At 48.2% G+C, this 23,811-nt stretch overlaps 1 protein-coding gene and 1 non-coding gene across 2 annotated transcripts in view; both read left to right on the top strand.

Moving 5' to 3' along the window:
- The first annotated feature begins 323 nt into the window (after positions 1 to 323).
- Positions 324 to 439, top strand: LOC141104017 (U5 spliceosomal RNA). The gene has a single exon (XR_012235407.1). It is a non-coding gene; the product is annotated as a U5 spliceosomal RNA (small nuclear RNA).
- Positions 440 to 11,014: 10,575 nt separating this feature from the next.
- The window catches only part of KIF2C (kinesin family member 2C), a gene marked incomplete at its 3' end in the record, with an annotated part of 29,657 nt that continues 16,860 nt past the window's right edge, over positions 11,015 to 23,811 (top strand). The window contains 6 exon segments of the mRNA XM_073593967.1: positions 11,015 to 11,311; positions 12,427 to 12,521; positions 17,767 to 17,834; positions 17,836 to 17,869; positions 19,220 to 19,271; positions 22,228 to 22,272. Coding sequence (XP_073450068.1) covers positions 11,248 to 11,311; positions 12,427 to 12,521; positions 17,767 to 17,834; positions 17,836 to 17,869; positions 19,220 to 19,271; positions 22,228 to 22,272 — 358 coding nt within the window.

Genomic DNA, 23,811 nt, shown 5'->3' with positions numbered 1-23,811 from the left:
CCTCTGTCTCGGTATTCAGAACTCATATTGATAGACTGGGGGGGAGGCGTGGTTGAGATGAGGCCCCGCCCACTCCCATGATCCCTCTCTCTCGGTGTTCCTGGTGATTTGCATACAGATCGCTCGTCTTCTATAGAGATTTATCGGCCCGATGAAGATAATAATCGATATACTTGTCTCTCTTTATATTCTCTAGCTTGGTGTGTATGATGGAAGTGATATAAAGGATGATAAATGATATAAAATATAATGAGTTATGGGCTCTCCGTCAGGTGGATAGGGACTGTCTTTCAGTGGGGGGTTCTCTCTGCCCCTCTCTAGGTATACTCTGGTTTCTCTTCAGATCGAATAAATCTTTCGCCTTTTACTAAAGATTTCCGTGGAGAGGAACAATTATGAGTTTTCAACAATTTTTTGAGGCCTGGTCTCTGACCCGGCTAATTATACTGGTTAAGAACAGATAAAGAATGAATAATAGGGAGCCACAATTATGTGGAGAAAGAAACTTCTAACTTAAAAGTAGATTGCTACAATGTTACAAACTATTTTCGGGTTATGTAATGTGATTAGTGAGTACGTGCTGGGGATAGGAAGGACATAAAGTGGAGTTCTGGGGGGACTTGGGGTTCTGATCCCAGAAAAGGGGGATGTGGTTGGGTGGGTTTGGGGTTGAGAAGGGGAACATGGCGTGAAGTTTGGGGTCCTGATCCCAGAGAGGGGGACATGGAATAGGTTTTGGGGTCCTGATCCCAGAGAGGGGGACATGCAGTGAGATTTAGTGTGTTTGGGATCCTGATCCCAGAGAGATAGGGGGACACGAGGTGGAGTTTAATGTCTTTTGGGGTCCTGATCATGAGGACATGGTGGACAGGGCAAAATAGGGTGGGGTTTGGGGGTCTTGATCCCAGAGAAGGCGGACATGAGGTGGGGTTTGGGGGTCTTGATCCCAGAAAGAGGAACATAGGGTGAGGTTTGGTGGGCTTGGAATCCTGTGCGTGTGTGTGTGTGTGTGTGTGTGTGTGTGTGTGTGGGGGGGGGGCGCATTGGGTGTGGTTTGGGGTCCTGATCCCAGAGAAAGGGGACATAGGATGCAGTTTGGGATCCTAAAGAGGGGGACATGGAGTAGGGTTTGGTGGCTTTGGGATTCTGATCCCAGAGAAGGGGGACATGGGATGAGGTTGGGTGGGTTTGGGGTTCTGATCCCAGAGAAGGGGGACATGGGGTGAAGTTTGGGGTCCTGATCCCAGAGAGGGGGACATGGAATGGGGTTTGGGGTCTTGATCCCAGAGAGGGGGACATGGGGTGAAGTTTGGGGTCCTGATCCCAGAGGAGGGGACATGCAATGGGGTCTTGATCCCAGAGAGGGGGACATGCAGTGAGATTTGTTGTGTTTGGGATCCTGATCCCAGAGAGATAGGGGGACATGAGGTGGAGTTTAATGTCTTTTGGAGCCCTGATCATGAGGACATGGTTTGGGGTCTTGATCCCAGAGAAGGGGGACATGCATGAGGTGGGTTTGGGGTCTTGATCCCAGAAAGAGGAACATAGGGTGAGGTTTGGTGGGCTTGGAATCCTGTGCGTGTGTGTGCGTGTGTGTGTGTGTGTGGGGGGGGGGATTGGGTGTGGTTTGGGGTCCTGATCCCAGAGAAAGGGGACATAGGATGCAGTTTGGGATCCTAAAGAGGGGGGCATGGAGTAGGGTTTGGTGGCTTTGAGATTCTGATCCCAGAGAAGAGGGACATGGGATGAGGTTGGGTGGGTTTGGGGTTCTGATCCCAGAGAAGGGGGACATGGGGTGAAGTTTGGGGTCCTGATCCCAGAGGAGGGGACATGGAATAGGGTTTGGGGTCCTGATCCCAGAGAGGGGGACATGCAGTGGGATTTGGTGTGTTTGGGATCCTGATCCCAGAGAGATAGGGGGACATGAGGTGGAGTTTAATGTCTTTTGGGGTCCTGATCATGAGGAGATGGTGGACAGGGCAAAATAGGGTGGGGTTTGGAGTCTTGATCCCAGAAAGAGAAACATAGGGTGAGGTTTGGTGGGCTTGGGATCCTGCATGTGTGCGTGTGTGTGTAGGGGCGTATTGGGTGTGGTTTGGGGTCCTGATCCCAGAGAAAGGAGACATAGGGTGCAGTTTGGGATCCTAAAGAGGGGGACGTGGAGTAGGGTTTGGTGGCTTTGGGGTCCTGATCCCGGAGAGGAAGGCACAGGATGAGGTTTTGTGCGTTTGGGTCCTCAATCCCAGAGGGATGGTGGATAGGAAGACATGAGTTGGAGTTTAATGTGTTTTGAGGTCCTGGGGAAATGATGGACAGGGCAAAATAGGATGAGGTTTGGAGTGTTTTGGGGTCCTGATCCTGGAGAAAGGGGACATAAGATGCAGTTTGGTGGGCTTGGAGTCCTGATCCCAGGGAAGCAGACATGGGGTACAGTTCGGGGTTCTGATCCCAAAGAGGGGGACATTTGGTGGGCTTGGGGTCCTGATCCCACAGCAAGGGGACATAGGGTGCAATTTCGGGTCCTGATTCCAAAGAGGTGGACATGGGGTGAGGTTTGGTGGCTTTGGAGCCCTGATCCTGGAGAGCGGGGCATAGGGTGTTTGAGGACCCAGTCCCAGAGGGATGGTGCACAGGAGGACATGAGGTGGAGTTTAATGTGTTTTGGGGTCCCGATCCTGGGGAAATGATGGACAGGACAACATAGGGTGGGGTTTGGAGTATTTTGGGGTCCTGATCCTGGAGAAAGAGGACATGGGATGCAGTTTTGTGGGCTTAGGGTCCTGATCCCAGAGAAGGTGACATGGGGTGGGTTTGGGGTCCTGATCCCAGATAAGGGGGCATTGGGTGAAGATCTGTGGGCTTATGATCCTGATCCTGGAGAGGGGGATGTGGGGTGGGTTTGGAGTCCTGATCCTGGACATTGGGACATAGGGTCAGGTTTGGTGAGTTTGGGGTCCCGATCCCAGAGTGATGGAGTAGAGGGGGAAATGAGGTGGAGTTTAATATGTTTTGGGGTTCTGATCTTAGGGAGATGGTGGACAGGAGAAAAAAGGGGGAGGTTTGGAGTGTTTTGGAGTCCTAATCCCAGAGAGGGGGACATGGGGTAGGGTCTGGAGTCCTAATCCCATACAGGGGGACAAGGGGTGGGGTTTTGGGGTCACGATCCCGGGGAAATACTGAAGTGGGGTTTGGAGTGTTTTGGGGTTCCTTGGTGTAACTTTCAGTGAAAGGGTTCAGTATGAATTTATTTCCTGTGAATAAACATCACAATCAGAATAAGAGATGAATGGGGATTTGGGGGATTATTGGATTCATTCTTCTATAACATGTTGTGGACAGATTAGGAAAAGGTTAGGACCTTTGTAAGGTTATTTTTCTGTGTGTCTCCGAGACAGGAAGTGGGGGGGAATCTCTCCCATGGGGACACAGACAGCAATAGCCAACCATTCACCGTGTTTCATCAGATTAGGCAACAGGTCAGAATGTGTAACGGAAGTGACGTTCTGTCGCCGCCATCTTGCTACACCCCGCACTCCTCCATAGTAAGGATACACTGAGAAGCGGGAAAGCGGACATATTGTTACATCCTGGTGGGAGTTGAATCCAAAGACTGCCAGGCATCGAACATTTCCTAAAGAAGGAAAGCAATTGCAGTCTTGACATCCCTTTGGAGGGGATTTGTTAAATTGTACCAAACATCTCTTTAAGGTAGCAGGTGGAAGGACCGGACCCCTGTCAGTTTCTTATTGCTGTCTGTGTTCTCGCTGGGGGGAGTCAGGCTGGTGTCACCCAGACAGGAAGTGATGGGAAATCTAAGAGTTTATGGTTGTCACCAGAACAGGAATAGGGGGAAAATTCTTCAACTGGGACACCTGTTCTGGTGATGACTGGATTTATTGTCACTTCCTGTTGTGCATACAAGACAGGAAGGGGAGGAAAATCGTGCCAAGGGGAAACAGGCAGCATAAAAAATGGCAAGTTTTAACCCTTCTCAACTTCCTAAAAAAAATGGAAAAAAAATGTTTTTAAATGTACTTAAATTTGAACTCCAGGCAAACAACTAAACACATATATGGGATCGGTTTTATCTTATCTCTGTAAGGTGACCCTGGGTGTTTTGAAAGGCGCCTATAAATAAAATGTATTATTAATATTTCCAACGGATTTGTGTTTCTGTCCATCCAGTCTTGAGTTTTATACAGCTCTACCATAAAGCATGGTCCTGTCTGGCAGGGTAGTAGACCTTATGTTTTGCTGCTGTGATCCCCCCCCCAACACACACCTGTACACACTCATGCGCGCGGGAGCGGCCGGTCAAGGCACAGCAGTTGAAGAAATGGCACATGTGAGCCATTTCTTCAGTGCGCATGCGCTGATGACATTGGCACATGTGTATACAGTGAATATCTCCTAAGTTTAGGAGAAATTCACGGTACCCACAGGTAAGCCTTATTATAGGCCTACCTGTAGGCAAAAGTGGTTATAAAGGGTGTAGAACCACTTTAACAACCGATGGCTCATCAGCTGTCAGCGGGCTTCACCACTGAGCTCTGAAAAGTGAACAAAAGAATGGCAGCAATTAAAAATTCAGAAAAAAAAAGGGGGTGGTGTGGGGTCCCCCAAAATCTATACCAGATAAGACCCTTATGTCTCTGCCCTTTCCCACCCCAAAGCACCTTGTCCCCAATCAATTTAATCGGGTGACCCCGTCCCCTTGTGACACCACCTACCCAGCATGACCTGGTCGATGATGTCACAAGGGGGTGGGGCCACCCGATGATGTCTACGGGTGGCCCAGCCTCTTACTTATTTAAGAAATGTCAGACGGCGGAGCAGGCAGAAGGTGAGAGCCTAATGCCGCGTACACACGAGCAGACTTCTCGTCGGACTGAACCCCGAAGGACTTTTCGACGGAGCTCTGACAACACGGACTTGCCTACACACGATCCAACCAAAGTCTGATTGTTTCGTCCGTGATGAGGTACGACTGGACTAGAAAAGGAAGTTCAATAACCAGTAGCCAATAGCTGCCCTTGCGTCATTTTCGGTCAAAAAAAATGTTGATTGGGTTTTCTGAGCTAGAAGACGGCCAGTCTAGCCTAAAGGTCATGTTTGAGTCATCTAGGCTGTCTAAAGGGATTAGTTAATTAGCCCATGTTAATTAGGTTTCTGGTCACAGGTGTATGTTCAGAGTAATACGAGTAGGACGTTTACACTTCCTCTTTTACTGTATAAAAGAGCCTGTATTTTTCAATAAAATAGATTCCTGGTTGAACTTACATACAGCCTGCCTGGTGTTTGTTCTGAGCTACACAACTGGATTAGAACGGCACATAGCTGTAGTTCTAGTCCCGGAGCATCGGATGACCGAACCATCAGATGTTGCGATCTGCAATCTGATTCTATAACAGCAGAGGAGTGTCGGGAGAGTGGAAACGAGCGAGCAGGGGCTTGTTACATTGGTTGGCAGCCGTGGGATTTGCTCTCCAGTTACTGGGACACTCCAAACTAGCCTGCAGGAGAGCCACGCTGAAAGACTTACTTGAGAGCCGTGGAGGGAATGGTGAGATCGTGCTTCCTTGCCCTGAACACATCCAAACCATCACCTGGATCCAAGGTCCAGATAGCAGGAGAGGAGAGGTACAGATACCAGCCACCATGGAAGAGGAATTCAGAAGGAGGTTGTGAGAGATGCAGATACAGCACAGAGGACCAGTATCAAGGCAGGTCCTGCTAGGATGGTTTGATTCTATCCGCTGCGAACTCTGGAAGGAAGTGCTAGCCCGTGAGTAGCGAAACCAGGGAAAAGTTCTCCCCTCCATCCATGTAAGGTACTGGTCGCAGTATGGAGTGCGAATGCTGTTATTGGGGGACCAGCCAAACCAGGAGTGGACAGCTGAGTTAAGCAGGCTGATCCGGGCAGAATTGCGGTTGGACGAGAGCTACAGAGCCCTCCAGTGGTATGTAGCCCAAGTGTGCCCGTGACAGCCCCACGGAAGGCTTTGACTACGATGGCCTGGGATTGTTGTACTGGAGGCTGTCCGAGGATCCTGACTTTGGGAGAGATCGGGAGTGGCGTTTGGAGGAAATAATGGAGCACAGAGAGCGAAGACTGAATGTCTCGGAAGTGCACTGGGCACAGAAAGATTTGGAGTTTCTGGCCGTTCAGGAATGGGAGCAGCAGGGTGGTGCTCCCTTTGCCTGGGACTATCAGGAAATACCAGTTGACAACTCTGAAATCCTGGCTGAAGAGTTGACAATGTGGCAGAGTAACAGTGTGCTTTGCCAACCTGCACCCGTGGAGGCGGAGGTCTTATGGCGGATGGAGCAAGTGCTGACTGACCTTGATGAACCTGTTTCTGCATTGGATGATCTTGGATGGAGGAATGTGCCTGTCCAGCAGAATGCCAGAGAATCGGCAGTGGAAAATCTGGAGATTGCTATCCCCAAACCTGAAGTGCTGACAACAGGGCAGAGCTCTGCTAACCTCTGCCCAGCACTGATAGCATCTTCTGGGTTCCAGGGACAGGAGATGGTGAACCTTTATCCCCAGACACCAGTTGCTCTTTGTGAGCTGTATGCCTGGGGACCCTTGAGGTGGTATTACTGTGGATTCGGGTCCTGGTCCCCCAGGACACACAGACTCTGGGGACCCTGGATTTGCCATATTAGAAATAGTGGCTGATTCATAATGCTGGGACAAATACTGTTAGGAGATGCTGATGTCAATTCCAGCCACCTGTCTGTCTGTTGTCTGCTAGAATGTGTATTGTAAATAAGTCTCTAGTATGGGATCTAAGAGTCATTAGATCCCCATTGTTGTTTGTGTTAATTAACTCTGCTATTGTGATAATGTTGATTGGATTTTCTGAGCTACAAGACGGCCAGTCTGGCCTAAAGGTCATGTCTGAGCCATCTAGGCTGTCTAAAGGGATTAGTTAATTAGCCCATGTTATTTAGGTTTCTGGTCACAGGTGTATGTTCAGAGTAATATGAGCAGGAGGTATACACCTCCTCGTTTACTGTATAAAAGAGCCTGTATTTTTCAATAAAAGCGATTCCTGGTTGAACTTACATACAGCCTGCCTGGTGTTTGTTCTGAGCTACACAACTGGATTAGAACGGCACAGAGCTGTAGTTCTAGTCCCGGAGCATCGGATGACTGAACCATCAGATGTTGCGATCTGCAATCTGATTCTATAGCAGCAGAGGAGTATCGGGAGAGTGGAACCGAGCGAGCAAGGGGCTCGTTACAGCTGACATCCCTCTGGCTCCTTATCCTGCTTGCTGTTCCTCTACTTGGATCCCTGACATCTGGCTTGGCTCATTACCCGATCTGGTTACTGGACTCTGGCTTAGCTTATTACCCGATCTGGTTAATGAACTCTGACTTGGCTGACTATCCGATCCGGTTACTGGACTCTGGCTATGCTTTGACTACGCTTACTCTATTTACCTTTTTATTTTTATTAATAAATAAGTGTGATTTTACTGTACTTCTGTCTCGGTCTGGTTCATGGTTTCTGACATGAGATCCCATTGTAAAGCCAACATGTGTACAAGATTACAATCTGTACATGGGGGGGTGGATTTCAATGACCAAATGCTTCAGCCCTATTTAGCAATAAGGAGGTCCCGTTTCTGGTACAAGAAAGTAGCACTCTATTTAATTAATTTGGCCATTTATAATGCCTACATAATTCACACCAAATCCACAGAAAGCCCTGCTCACTTCCTAAAAATCATTGAAGAAGTTGTCACGTCCCTCATATACCGTCAAAGATCCCCCCCCGAAAACCTTCGCTCTGATGCTGTTAGCTGACTTCATGAACGCCACTTCCTGGACCACATTCCACCATCTGAAGCAGGCCGAAGATGCCAAAAAAGATGTAGACTATGGATTTAGAAGAGATACCAGCTACCATTGTCCCTCCGAACCCAGCCTTTGCATTGGTGAATACTTCAGACTATATTACACATCCCTAAAATATTAGCCCATATTCTTAACCATTTCCCCATTTTTATCATCTGTGCTGACCATTTCCCATGCTTCCTCAAATAACCATGCCACTGCCTTCCACTTGAACTGACCCTGGCCTGTTTTTTGACTACACTTCTGCCTACTGCTTGGACTGCTTCCATGTGAACTGACCCTGGCCTGTATTATCAACTATTCTTCTGCCTACCGCTTGGACTGCTTACGCGTGAACTGACCCTGGCCTGTTTTTTTACTACACTTCTGCCTACTGCTTGGACTGCTTCCATGTGAACTGACCCTGGCCTGTATTATCAACTATGCTTCTGCCTACCGCTTGGACTGCTTACGCGTGAACTGACCCTGGGCTGTTTTATGGACTATGCTTTTGCCTACCGCTTGGACTGATCTGTAGTAGTAGTAGTAGTAGTACACAGGGGTCTCACATGTGAGGGGCTCCAGAAATGTTTTTCCTGATGGAGAAAACTATTTTTTTTGTTGTCTCCGGGTTTCCTAATTTCTGGATTAGGGTCTAGAGTCCGGAGGCTTCATAGAGATTTGGGTGGGTCGAAGCCTCTACCCCTGTGCCCCTGTGCGCAGGATCTTACCTGATTGCAGTCCTCAGCCTGTTGCTGACTTGCTGCTGCCATCCCCCTGCCTGCAGCTTAAACTGACCACACCTCTGCCTGCTACCTGGACTATGGAAATAATTAGCTGCAGCTAGAGGGCAGTATGTTTATGATGGGCTGGAGAGCAGTACAATAATGAGTGCAGGCAGGTAATGGTGTACCAGGACCAATATTATGGCTGTGCTGGCTGTCTCTGCCTGGACAATTTCTATGGACAAATGCTTTGGCTGTGCTGACGATATCCTTGTGCTGACTATAGACAATATTCCTGCCTGCTGCCTGGATAATTACTATTGTTGCTAAGCACATCCCTGCCTGCTGCCTGGACCAATTCTCTCCTCTGGGGACACTACTAAAACCACAGGTAATACTTTTTTTTTTACCCTTTCTTCAATATAATTTATTTTGCAGTGTAATTTTTGGTATTTACATGCTATGTGTTAGAAATATAAGGGCCTTCAAAAATAATAGGTTGTCAGGAAATGATATGTGTAATTTATGCTTGTAGAACGCCTGAAGGTGCTACTTCAATGTTGGGCCTCTGTGTGTGGCCAGGCTGTGTAAAAGTCTCACACATGTGGTATCGCCGTACTCGGGAAGAGTAGCAGAATGTATTTTGGGGTGTCATTTTTGCTACGTACATGCTGTGTGTTGGAAATATCTGAAAAATTGACAACTTTGTTGGAAAAAAATGCATTTTCATTTTTTTTCCACATTTTCCAAAAACTTCTGGAAAAAAATGAAAAAAAGGACTCATTATGCCTCATAGATTATACATTGGGGTGTCTGTCTGCTTTCCAAAATAGGGTCACTTTGTGGGCGTTTCCATTGTCCTGGTGCTCCAGGGCTTTCAAAAGTGTAATAAGTGGTTGAGAAATGAGATGTGTAATTTATGCTTGTAGAACGCCTGATGGTGCTACTTCAATGTTGGGCCTCTGTACGTGGACAGGCTGTGTAAAAGTCTCACACATGTGGTATCTCTATACTCAGGAGGAGTAGCAGAATTTATTTTGGGGTGTCATTTTTGCTATGTACATGCTATGTGTTGGAAATATCTTAAAAATGGACAACTTTGTGGGAAAAAAATGCGTTTTCATTTTTTTCCACATTTTCCAAAAACTTCTGGAAAAAAATGAACCATTCAAAAGACTTATTATGCCTCATAGATTATACGTTGGGGTGTCTGCTTTCCAAAATGGGGTCATTTACATGGCTGGATGGAGATGAGGCTCAGGTAAGTATTGGGGGGGGGCTGCTGCACACAGAAGGTTTTTTACCTTCATGCATAGAATGCACCTTCTGCTTTTATAAACACTTTAATTGAACAAGCTGACGTTAGAGCCGGTTCACATTGGTGCAACATACACTCCAACTTCCTGAGCACAAGTCGCATGACATGTCCGCTTCGTGACTTCAGACTGTAGGCTTAGTGTGGCTGAGTGCGGGGTGTACCCAGATGGCCGCAACGGAACGTCACTTCGGTTGCACTTTCCATCAGATTAGGCGACCCGTCAAATCTTGTAACGGAAGATTTTTACCACTAAACTGAGCTTATATCGTGAAATATAGGATTTTGAAATCAGTGACACTGTTTTGATGTTGAATTTTAAAGCAGCGGCAAGCCCTGTGTTCTGTCAGATTAGGCGACCCGTTAGAATTGGTAACGGAAGTGTCGTTACTTCTCAAAAAAAAAAAAAAAAAATAAAAAAAAAAAAAAAAAAAACCGCCATCTTGCTACACACCCCACACTCCTCCACAGTAACGATACACTGAGAAGGGCCAAGGGGAAATCTTGTTACACCCACTGGAGTTTAGCATTTCACAGTTATTTTTACCAGGAAACGGAGCATATATGGTGAAATACAGTAATTAGAAATTCATCAGACTGTTTACATGTTGAATTATAAAAGCAGCGCTGTTCTGTCACATTAGCAAACCTGTAAGATCAGCAGGTTTGCAGTTGCTTTTAAAATTCAACATCTAAATAGTCCGTCGGATTTCTAATTACTGTATTTCACCTTATAAGCTCCGTTTAGTAGAAAAAAATAAGTGTGAAATGCAAGACTCCGGTGGGTGTAAAAAGATGTCCGCTTGGCGACTTCAGACTGTAGGTTTAGGGTGGCCGAGTGCGAGGTGTACCAAGATGGCCGTGACGGAACGTCACTTCTGTGGCGAAATCTGACGGGTCGCCTAATCTGACAGAACACCGGTCTGTCGTTATCTCACTGTCTGCATATTCGCCCGGTGTTCTAGATCCTGCAGGATATTTTGTCAAAGACAGATCTTCAATGTCTATACACGGCGAGCTCAGGCAAAATGGCTCCCGTGAAGGAGACATATATGAAGAACAGCTCGGCCTCTTATGAACGAAGATGGGCGGGGCATGCGCAGTGTGACTGAGATGGATTTGTGCGTGCCCGTGATACGTGATGACGTAGCCGGGAGGCGGGCTTCGTTTAAAAAGTGGCGGCGGGTGATCGGGGCCGGAGGTGCGGAGCGGAGATCGCTGTTATCTGTACGGATTAGGGGGGGACTGACAGGAGACACGGAACGCTTCGTCCTCCTCTTCCTCGGTGTATACAGAGACGTGCTGTGCGGGCGGATCGCCTCTCTCCCGGTGTGTGGCGCCGTGTCAGGCTGAGGATGGAGCAGCTGATCGCGAACAGGATGGTGACCGGGATGGTCATTAAGATATTGCGGAGTAATGGTGAGTACCGGGCCGGGCTCCGCTACACATCACAAATTCAAACACCTTTCCCCGCCCACTGCACCGGTTCCTGAGCGCTCTGATTGGTCGGACGCCTGACAAGATGAGCCCGAGCTCCGAGGTGATTGGCTGCAAGGAGTGTCAATCATTCTACTGTGTGTAGTACGCCTGTCCTACCGCCAGGGGCGCTGTGTGCAAAGACAATGTGCTGCCAACAGAGTTCTAATTGTAATATAATCTTCATAGCAACATTGTATACATTGTATATAATCTATACATGGAGAAAATATAATCTATACATGGAGATAGAGTTAAAAAAAAAAAAAATATAGATAGATCTATCTATCTATATCTCTATCATTATTTATTTTACACACAGAGTTTGTGTATATATATATATATATATATATATATATATATATATATATATATATATATATATATGGGGGGGTGATGATCATACAATAATATAGCTACAGAGAATGGTGGGAAAAAGAGAAAATATCCAGTGAGTGGCAGTTGTGTGGAGGAAAATGCCTTGTAGAGGTCAGAGGAGAATGAGCAGACTGGTTCCAGATGATAGAAAGACAACAGTAACTCAAATAACCTCTCATTACACCCAAGGTGTGGAGACTACCATCTTTGAATGCACAACACTACTAGCGAGGGGGACTCAATAAAGGGGGTCCAACCTGCTACTAGCAGTGTTTTTGTATGATTTTTTTTTTTTTTTTCCCTGTGGGTTCCTCTTCAGATTCACCCCTTCTACCCCCATCCCATATGTGTTCTCCATATCTCCCTCTGGAGTCGGAGCTGCCATTGGACCCCCCCAAATTCCCCACATGGGATCCGATCTCCTCTATTCCAGATGGTAAAGTGACGATTGTGTTGCCGTTTCTTTCCTGGGGATGAGCCGACCCTAGAGGAGTCGGATGGTCTCTGATTTGTCTTCATGATTGGTGTTCATGGCGGTGCTCGTCTCTCGTGGGACTAGGGGGAGGGGCAGGCATTTGTCAGGACCCATCCCTGTATGTGTTGTATTTTAGGCCCCATTGTCTCTCTGATATTCTATATATCCTGATTGTCCCTCTCACTACATCTATTGTGTGTTCCAGGGCTGATCCACAGTGCCAGTGTGACCTCCATCAACCCAGACCGGGCCTCCGTCCATGTAGAGTGGAAGGAAGCGGACACAAGTAAGGGGAAGGAGGTAAGTGCTCCCCATAGTTGGGCGGAGATGAAGGGGACCTGTCAGGGAGGGGGAAGTATAATGTGAACCTGGAGGTAGAATATGGGGGGGGGGTGACTGGCGGTTCCCTTGGGGCAATGTAAAATGGCTTGAAAATGTAATCGCCTTTTATTTTCCTGGGGTCATTAGAGATCTTCTGTAATGCTGGGGTCACGTAGGAGCCCCTCTTTGCCTGCAATACCCTGCTGGGAGTTGCCTGAGATTCCATTGCCCGCTATACTTGCTGGGATTACCGGAGGGCTTCCATTGTGTGCATAACGGTTCTGGCGTCACAAGCACTTCTGCTGCCCAGCTATACCCTCCAGGGGTCTTCTATTGCCCAGCTATGACCTCCTGAGAGCTTCTGCTGCCTTGTATACTCTTCAGGGGTGACCAGAGTCCAATACCTGCTTTATCTTCCTGCAGTCATCAAAGAGTTTCCATTGCTGCAAAATCCGGTTGATCACCTGAGAGCTTCCAGAACTTATTTTGCCCATCTATACCCTCCTGGGGCCACCAGGGGGTCTTCTCTTGCCCAGCTTATACCCTGCTGGGGCCACCAGGGGGGTCTTCTCTTGCCCAGCTTATACCCTGCTGGGGCCACCAGGGGGGTCTTCTCTTGCCCAGCTTATACCCTGCTGGGGCCACCAGGGGGGTCTTCTCTTGCCCAGCTTATACCCTGCTGGGGCCACCAGGGGGGTCTTCTCTTGCCCAGCTTATACCCTGCTGGGGCCACCAGGGGGGTCTTCTCTTGCCCAGCTTATACCCTGCTGGGGCCACCAGGGGGGTCTTCTCTTGCCCAGCTTATACCCTGCTGGGGCCACCAGGGGGCTCTTCTATTGCCCATAGAAAAAAATAATGCTAAGAACCACCCCTAATATGAATCAACACATGTAAGATATAGTATGTAATTAGATCTGTACGGTTCGTCAATATGACGAGCTCCCTCCCTCGTAACAAAGGAGTTGAATGGACAAAAGGGACCAAGATGGGCCCCAGGATTGCCAGCAGAGGGAGAAGCTACAATGTAGTGAGATCAATAGCAAAAAAGAAACGTTATTGGAAAAATTGCATAAAAACAAAGTAAGGGATCCCGCATATGTGGAACTAAGCCACACAGGTGGGGTCCGTTCCTCCACAATATCAAATGACGACAATAGAAAATATACATAAAAATATCAACGTTGATTTAAAAATAGATACTGGTGGGTCAACCCCCCGCCCCCCCCCCCGGGTCTTTAAGCAGAATGTTTGCAATAAGTACTGCAGATTTAATGGTAGACAATAAAAGGTGGTATCCTCTGGAGATAGAAGAGCAGCTTGATTAATATTCTCAGATACTTTCTAGTAATCGATGTTCCTGGGCTGGAATCTTGTGTGTCTCCCAGTTGTACACAATGTGATTGTACAGATATATACTGTGTACAGCTGCTTGTTCTTCAGTGAAATCGATCGCTCCAAGTCCTACCAATGCAGGTATGTGGTTAATGTCTGGATACCTGATGTATCATTTTCAAAAACAGACCGTGTCCAACTAGGTTCACCAAGCCGGTGTAAATTATCCCGAACTGTTGCTGAAAGTATAAATGCCCTCACCGGGGTCTCAATGAATTGAGTTGATGTAATCTTAGCAGTAAGTACAATTGGGATATTTGAATACAATGTTGGAGCTTGTCTGGAATGATAGTTGAATCATAGAAATCGTTAAACCAGTGCACAACTATGGCTCATATGTCTGTATGATGTCAATATAATAGCCTGGATCCTCTGGATGTCAGAAATGGAATGTGCAGCGTCTGATAGGCTGAGCTGGCTGCCCAGATATAGGGATAGTCACTGCTACAATGTATCCAGCGCTAATCAGCCAGACGGTCTAAGCGGGATGGGTAAGACATGTAAATATATCAGAATCAGTTCAGTCCATGAAGTGTTCTTACCCATCCTCCGGCTTTGTGTTTTGACTGGCCAGCTCCCTACATAAGTCCAGCATGTGTAGATTCAAGATGGCGGAACAGACTTGCAATACACTTGCATCCGAGGGCGCGCCTTGCTTTCTGCAAGAAAGTCAGCTGTGTGCGCTAAGGGCCATGGATGCCAATAACATCCGGGTGAGGTGTGCTGATAGCTATACGGCCAGTAGAGGGCACTGGTTCAAATATCCATAATGGCACTGCTGCCAGGAATGTCCACGCAAGGGAAAAACCATCCTGTTGGTGATGTAAGCGTGCTCCGGTACAGGAGAGGGGCGGGGGACCCCCAGCGTCTATGGCATCAAAATGTCGACGCGTTTCGTGCTGCAAAACGAGCACTTCATCTGGACATTGTGCTTGATTAATTACCATCTTTATATAGGGCTAGCCCCCCCCCCCCCAATCAAAGAATTCAATCGCACCTAAAAATCTTTACCGCCATCTTGTGGGGACAACATAGAATTCAATTAAACAGTCTAAAAATACAAAGGCATAGACAACCCAATAGTACTAATGTAATGTAACATGGCAAAAGTAATTCCACTCAGTGCTCAGCAGGGAAAGAAATCTAATGATTCTGAAAAGAGGATGACAGTCAAATTATAAAGTGACAGAAAAACCAAAAGTGTCTCCGCCATGAGTACTACTCACCCCCCCCCCCCCCCAAGGGAGGGGTAGGGGGAAAGGGAGGGTGGAAAAGGGGGGGGGGGGAGGAGTGGTAAGAAACAGATGGGATCCACGAACTGGGACTAATACTAGGTGACTGTGCATAGGGTACCCACCATGATGTTTATACCTTATAACTGGAAATTAGAGGGTCAGGGCTCCAAAAATACTTTAAAAACTGAGCTCTACATTTAGACCCCTAGGCTGCAGTGTCTGAAGTCTATATCTCCATGTTTTTTTCTTTTTTTTTTTCAATAAAACCGTATCAAAGTCACCTCTGCGGTCAGACAGGATTAAGGACATAAAAGCCCTGAACACTGAGGCCAGTTGTCTGGTGAACTTCTAAGAAATGTTGGGCTATCGGAGTCTCTTCCTTTAAGTCGAATACTTTTCAAATGTTCTGTGAATCTGACTCTCAGCTGGCGATTGTTTTGCCACATATAACTTGTGACAGGGGCATTCTCAGATGTATAAAACCCTGGATGTACTGCAATTAATGTATATTCATGGCTTGAATTCAAGTCACGGAACGTTTTGGTGCGATCAACAAACTGGCCACTGCACTACATGCAAATCTAGTTGGACACGGTCTGTTTTTGAAATGATACATCAGGTATCCAGACATTAACCACATACCTGCATTGGTAGGACTTGGAGCGATCGATTTCACTGGAGAACAAGCAGCTGTATACAGTATATATCTGTACAATCACATGTGTACAGCTGGGAGGCACACAAAATTCCAGCCCAGGAACATCGATTACCAGAAAGTATCTGAGAATATTAATCAAGCTGCTCTTCTATCTCCAGAGGATACCACCTTTTATTCTCTACCATTAGACCTGCAGTAATTATTAGCACATTCTGCTTAAGAACTGGGGGGGGGGGAGGGGCACCAGTATCTATTTTTATATCAACTTCGATATTTTTATGTATATTTTCTATTGTCACTTGATATTGTGGAGGAACGGACCCCACCTGTGTGGCTTAGTTCACATATGCGGGATCCCTTACTTTCTTTTTATGCAATATTTCAATAGTTTTTTTTCTTTTTTGCCGTTGATCTCACTACGTTGTAGATTCTACCTCTGCTGGCAATCCTGGAGCCATCTTGGTCCCTTTTTTCTCTTTTTGTCTTCTCTTGCCCAGCTTATACCCTCCTGGGGGGGTCACCAGAGTCTTGCCTGCAGTAACTTGCTGGGGTCACCTGACGGCTTCCAATGTCTTTATTTTAATCCTGTATGTCCCGTGTACCTTAAATGGCCCTTTGTTGTGCCCAATGGGAAGCTGTGCTTGGCAGGTAAAGGGTTAACTATGTTCACATTTTATTCCCCCACCCTCCTCCGGGGGGGCGCTCTTCCACAGATGATTGTCATCTCTCAGTAAATCTTTTTTAATGTGTCATTCTCTCTAGTTTCCATCTATCAAACATATCAATCTTTTATTCCCCCCCCCCCCCCCCAATTCAGCTCATTGATACAGATGCTGACTGTACATCCTCCTATAAACTGTAGACAGACACCCCCCCCCCCCACATACACACTATAGTACACTTAGAAGAGATTTTCCTGTTCATCCAATTGTTGGACCTTTTCCAGTTATGACCCCCCCCCCCCACTATTTCTGTACAAGTCGCCCCAAGAGCGGGTGACTCCGGGGTGGTGGGAAGACCGGGGATTGCGATGGGTGTCAGTACAGGCGCTGGCTGGCGGCAGGGAACGCGGGGCGAAGCTTTCCTGAAATAACTGCAGGTAATCCAACACCTTCCCCGGCAGCCGGCAATCATCCGATTAGAGATTTACTAAGATTAGCTGCTGGGAAGTGAGGATGAGTGGGCAGTGCGGGGGCTGGGCACACATCAGGGGACCTTCTAACACAGGGGCCGTGACTCTGCGCCCCTCCTGAGGATTTACCTCCGACTCTGCTCATCGCACCTCTCCCATCCCCCGCTGTGTTGGGGGGTTCTCCGTTTGCTCGGTTTATGTACATTTTATTTGTTTGTTTTTTTTTTTTTTTTTTTTACTATTGGATATAAAGAAATAAGAGGTAAGTACACCTAAAATCTGCAATAGAAGTATTATTCAAAATGTCTGTCTTAAAGGGCCCATCCACAAAAACCTGATATTTCAATGCTTAGTACTACTCCTCCCCCCCCCCCCCCCCCCCTCCCCTTCTCTTCTATCTCTATTGGCAAGTTCCCGGGTCTGTACACCCGCTGTGCCCATTATGAGGGGTTCCCACCATCCCTGTGCCGAGTTCCCGGGTCTGTACACCCGCTGTGCCCATTATGAGGGGTTCCCACCATCCCTGTACTGAGTTCCCGGGTCTGTACACCTGCTGTGCCCATTATGAGGGGTTCTCACCATCCCTGTGCTGAGTTCCCGGGTCTGTACACCCGCTGTGCCCATTATGAGGGGTTTCCACCATCCCTGTGCTGAGTTCCCGGGTCTGTACAACCCGCTGTGGTCCATGAAGGATGGTGGGGGGGTTGGGGGTCTGGCCTGACATGCCCTCCATAGAGCCCATCTCTGGAGATGATCAATAACAGTCTATTGTAGTGTACGGTCTGAGCTCTGATCCTCTGATTGCAGATCTTGTTTGCGGATGTGGTGGCGGTGAACCCCGAACTGCTGGAAGCTGCGTATGACCCCCCAGTAAGGAGAATATGCCCCACAGAGGAACATGGCCACACAGGTAAGGGGGGGGGTGCACCAATCTTTGTTTTTTTTTTTTTTCTTCTATGGCTTGTTTATAGTCATGATGTACAATATATCTGTATAATTTCCATTGATGCCTTGTCTGGGCGATGCCTCATCAGGTATGAGACATACCATGTAATATACGTATTACCTTTCTTCCTTTCCTCAGGTCTGTTTATTCTCTCCTGTCTTTTCTCACACTATATGATTACCTGTGATATGTACCTAGGGAGCGGGCGCATTGATGAATCTACTTTTTTTGTTTTTTTTTTTTTTTTTTTTTTTTTTTTTTATACAGTATTGATCATGATTTATATTACCATATACTTTATGGTTAAACGTTATGAGTTCATCTCTATTTACACAATAGATTACCAGTTTGCATTCCTAGGCCCCCGCTGTGATATGAGCGCGGTGTGTTCTCACATAGAAGCCATGTGCTTAGATCTGTTTGCCTGGTACTGGCATTTATTATTTCCACTTTAGGTTTTCCTTCACCCTTTTTTGTTCTTTTTATCTTGATTTTTTTTTTTTTTTTTTCTCCTTTCCTGCTTCCTATCCCCCCTTTCTTACCTCCTCTTCCCCTCCTTTTCACTCCCCCTGACCGCTTTTACGACGGCGGCCCTGCTGTTAGGCGTCCTCCTGTTGCCATGGATGCCTGCGCAGCATACGTGGCGCGACGTGATTGGCAGCAAGGGCTTCTGCCTGACAACAGAACCACTGGGTCCTATAGGCGTTGTGCTCCAAAACGGACACATCTCGTTAGTATTAGTATTGCCGATCTAGTGCTGTCACGTTACTGCTGGATATGCGATCTGCATTCCGCGATTTTTTATTTTTTTTGTTTTAAGTGCCCTTGCCAACTTTGTTACTTCAATACCTAATTGTTTTTAACAGTTTCTGGCAGGATTCTGAGGTCATATTGACATCAGAGGGAGGGGGCGTCTCCAAAGTCGCACAATTTCCATTGTGACTTTGGAGAGACTTTACAACTCCGATGGATCAGTCCTCTCAAGTCGCACCAAAGTAGCGCAGGCACTTTACGCACCGACCTGAACAGGTGCCATTTAAAGAATGGCGTGCGACTTGTCATGTGACTTTTGTCCCAAGTCGCATGACAAATCGCACAAGTGTGAATGCCACCTAAAAGAGGAATTCCTGGAATGTTGCCCCTCACCTGCCTCTTCCCCACCCCCTGAAGCGCCTTGGTGGAAATTTTCAGTTCCAAGTCTGATAATGGTGTGTTGGTATTTAAATTTTATTTTGTGTACAGATTTTAGGGGTTCTATGAACAAAGTGGATAAAAAGTTATTTTCTAAACCTTTTATTTGTATTTTCCCACCAGCAAAGTCAAAGACGCAAAACTTCCTCCAGAATTCCTGGACTGACTAAAGAAGGTGAGATCTGCGGCTGTCCGTCGCCGCCATTTCTCTGTATTAATGTTGGCTGTAGGCCGATTGTTTGGGGAAAAGCACAGATTGATCGTTTGCTGTGGAGGCCAGAGCAGACATCTTGGATCTAATAGATCCCTGTATCTCTCTATAAAGAGGACCTGTCACAGCTCATGCTATCACAAGGGATGTTCATGGCTTGTGATGGCAATCCAAGTCATATATTAAAAAAAAAAAAAATCATGGGCGCACTGGGGTCCTTGTTCAGAGCCCCATGCATGCACAGTGCATTCCTCTGTCACCGCCGCTCATTGGTTGGAATTAAGGGGGAGAGGGTACACTGTGCATGCGCGGGGCTCTGAACAAGGATGGCAGTAGCCCAGTGATTGGGTTGGGTATGGGGGGTTGAGCATCCCAACAGACAGCTATGTAGTCTATTGCCTATTACTGTGAGGTGATGGCCCTCCTCTGATGTCACCATTAATGGGGAGGGGTCATGTGAGGTCGTGGCCTTCCCCTATTGTCGCTATGAATGGGGTGGGTCTGTGAGGTAGGTGGGTGGCCCTCTGTTGTCACCATGGGGTGGGGTCTGTGAGGTGGTGGCCCTCCTCAAATATCACCATGAATAGGGGGATCAGTGAGGTGGTGGCCCTCCTCAGATATCACCATGAATGGGGGGGGGGGGGTATGAGGAGGTGTTGTCACATGAATAGGGGGGTTCAGTGAGGTGGTGGCCTTCCCCTGTTGTCAGACGACTGGGGTGGGTCCTGTGAGATGGTGGCCCTCTGTTGTCACCATGAATGGGGTGGGGTCTGTGAGGTGGTGGCCCTCCTCAGATTCACCATGGGTGGGGTCAGTGAGGTGGTGGCCCTCCTCAGATGTCACCATGGGTGGGGTCAGTGAGGTGGTGGCCCTCCTCCGATGTTGCCACGAATGGGGTGGGTCAGTGCGGTGGTGGCCCTCTGTTGTCACCATGAATGGGGTGAGGTCAGTGAGGTGGTGGCCCTCTGCTGTCACCATGAATGGGGTGGGTTTAGTGATGTGGTGGCCCTCCTACGATGTCACCATGAATGGGGGGGGTCAGTGAGGTGGTGGCCCTCCTCCAATGTCACAATGAATGATTGGGGGGGGGGGTCTGTGAGGTGGTGGCCCTCCTCGTCGCCATGAAATGGTGGGGGGGTGGGCAGTGAGGTGGTGGCCCTCCTCCGATGTCACCATGGATGGGGGGACAGTGAGGTGGTGGCCCTCCTCCGATGTCACCAATGAAGTGTGGTTTGTGAGGTGGTGGCCCTCCGCTGTTGTCACCATGAATGGGGGAGGGGTCTGTGAGGTGGGTGGCCCTCCTCTGTTGTCACCATGAATGGGGGAGGGTCTGTGAGGTGGTGGCCCTCCTCTGTTGTAACCATGAATGGGGGAGGGTCTGTGAGGTGGTGGCCCTCCTCTGTTGTCACCATGAATGGGGGAGGGGGGTCTGTGAGGTGGTGGCCCTCCTCCGATGTCACCATGAATGGGGGGGGTCAGTGAGGGTGGTGGCCCTCCTCCGATGTCACTATGAATGGAGTGGGGTCTGTGAGGTGGTGGCCCTCCCCCGATGTCACCATTGGGGGGGGGGGGGGTAGTGAGGTGGCGGCCCTCCTCTGATGTCACTATGAATGGGGGGGGGTCTGTGAGGTGGTGGCCCTCCCCCGATGTCACATTGGAGGGGGGGGGGGGTAGTGAGGTGGCGGCCCTCCTCTGATGTCACCCATGAATGGGGGGGGGGGGGGGGGGGGTCAGTGAGGTGTGCCCTCCTCCGATGTCACCATGAATGGAGGGGTCAGTGAGGTGGTGGCCCTCCTCCGATGTCACCATGAATGGGGGGGTCAGTGAGGTGGTGGCCCTCCTCCGATGTCACCATGAATGGGGGGGGGTGTCAGTGAGGTGGTGGCCCTCCTCCGATGTCACCATGAATGGAGGGTCAGTGAGGTGGTGGCCCTCCTCCGATGTCACCATGAATGGGGGGGGGGGGTCAGTGAGGTGGTGGCCCTCCCTCCGATGTCACCATGAATGGGGGGGTCAGTGCCCGCTCTCCCTGGATCTGATGTAATGAGGGGTGTGGAGTCCTTGTGTGTCTGGCAGTGATCTCGTCCTGGGAGGTTTATAAATAGACTCTGATTTCCTTTCCATACAAGCCGACTCGGCTGGTTGTCTATTTTCAGGTGTTTTACGGCTGAAATGTAATCTATTGAGGAAGTGTCACTGTGGCCCGAGTCCAGTCCTGGGGGTCAGATGACTTGTCTGCTATAGATGAGGGGGGAGGGGTGGGGGGTTGTCTGTCACCCATAGCAACCATCCTGCTACTAGATAATAAAGGGTGAAGTCTTGTTCCTATGGAGAACATCATTTTAGCTCTGATTGGTTCTGGATTTATCCTTCAGTCCCAGCACTGGAGGTCCTTTCCACCATCCTGCACATCTGCTCATTGCATGGAAAACACATGTGTATTGGTGCATTTTTATGTGCGTTTTTTATACACATTGACCTGAAGTGAGCGGTCCCTGGAAGGGGGGAGGGGGCAGACAGCTACTGGTATGAATTTGGATTCTGTCAAACATTCTGCTGAATTCTCTTGTGAAGATATTTAGTTCCTCAGATTTGCTCTGGAATAGCAATTGTGCTTCACTGTTATTCTATGTAGTAAGTAGGAAGCCGCATATGTAAATAAATACAACTCTTCTCCCTTTTCCTATATAATGCAATTTGTACAAAGGTTGATTAAAGTGCACGGCTTAGGGGTTAACCTAACTACTTGGAGCGCCCCCACAGCTGCAGGCGGTAGTAGGTACTGCACCTATAATGGTCTTATCACCTGTAATGTACAAAGTGAGTGTCAGGCAGGGAGATCACATTACATGACTGAATTGTGAATTTTTCATGACGGACAACGGAGCCTAATCTGCCTCCACTCTTTATGTTCCTGAAGTGACGACAACGAACCCTGTTGTAGCAGAGAGTGCAGCTCAGACAGGTAACTGGGGGGGCCCTGCGGGGGCGGCTGCTTCTCACCATCACCCTCTTCACACTGACGCAGCTTATCCAGAGCCCTCCACCTGTACATAGAGCTGTGGCTCCTCCATTGTCGGGTTCTCCTGCCTGCCTTCTCCATGGTGGAGGCGGCCATTGTCAGCTCAGCCCTCTATAGTATACACTGGGGGGGGCATGTATGAAAACTGGGAGCACCGGGGGCTTCCCATAGCAGTCAATGTTCTCCTGTGACAGCATGGTGGCTCAGTGGGGGTCCCCTCTCAGCGCTGGGGTCTCTGGATCAAGTCCAGACAGGACTTCCACCCTGTTACCAGACATATGTCCACGTATGTATGTTGCGCTATAGTGCATGTCAGACATTGTAAGCTCCTCTGTACAGAGACTGATGTGACTGTGGGGGGAGGGGACATTAGAGTGTAAGCTCCTCTGTATAGAGACTGATGTGACTGTGGGGGGAGGGACATTAGAGTGTAAGCTCCTCTGGTACTGAGACTGATGTGATTGGCTCAGTGTTCTCTGTACAGCACTGCGGTATATGTCAGCTATATAAATGTCCCCTCCCCCACAGTCACACACTAGTATTATACATTTATATAGCTCTGACATATAGCGCAGTGCTGTACAGAGATCACTGAGCCAGTCACAAGTCTCTGTACCAGAGGAGCTTACACTCAATAAGTGTGACTGTGGGGGGAGGGGACATTGGAGTGTAAGCTCCTCTGTACAGAGACTGATGTGACTGTGGGGGAGGGGGGTATTAGATTGTAAGCTCCTCTGTACAGAGACTTGTGACTGGCTCAGTGTTCTCTGTACAGCACTGCGGTATATGCCAGAGCTATATAAATGTATAATTGTGTGTGACTGTAGGGGGACATTGGAGTGTAAGCTCTGCTGTAGGGCACTATAATCCAAGCAGTTGAGTACTGTGTGCTGAGGAAGTGACCGGTGAAGTGATTGCTATGAGTAAACCTTCGTTCTCTGACCAGTTTTCTTACATGGGGTCCCTTTTTAATTAATTTTATCTGGTTTTTGGTGTTTGGTGATGTTCCCAGCTCTTCTATTGGCTGTCCCACCATCCATGGTCTCTCCCCCGCCCCCCCCCCCCCCCTTCTGGTCACATCTGTACAGGAAATGGGGTTCTGGATAATCGACTCCTCATAGGAAATTTATAAGGCACAATATTCACTTTATACTTTGATTTAACACAAGAGCAATTGATACACAAAGTGCTTTAATCCAAATCGGTCAGATCTTGGTGTGCTGTAGATGCATTGCTGAAAAGGGCTTTCTGATTGGTTAAGGTTTAACTATTACTTTGCACATTTAAAAAAAGAACTCTGCACCGGCCACAAATTAGATTGCATGTGAACCTTTCATGTGAATCGTGTGCATCTGATCCCTCCCCTCTGAGTCCCGATGTGGCTTGCCGAACTGGGTGAGCGAAGCTGATGCATCGTGGGAGGTTTTTATCATGAAGGATCAGACCAGAGGGGGGTGCCCCCCCCCCATACCGGCGCACAAG

This window comes from Aquarana catesbeiana, linkage group LG07 (genome assembly GCF_042186555.1).
Source record: "Aquarana catesbeiana isolate 2022-GZ linkage group LG07, ASM4218655v1, whole genome shotgun sequence".
NCBI lineage: Eukaryota > Metazoa > Chordata > Amphibia > Anura > Ranidae > Aquarana > Aquarana catesbeiana.
Note: the sequence above shows the minus strand (reverse complement) of the source record. Positions and strands in the feature narration are given on the sequence as shown.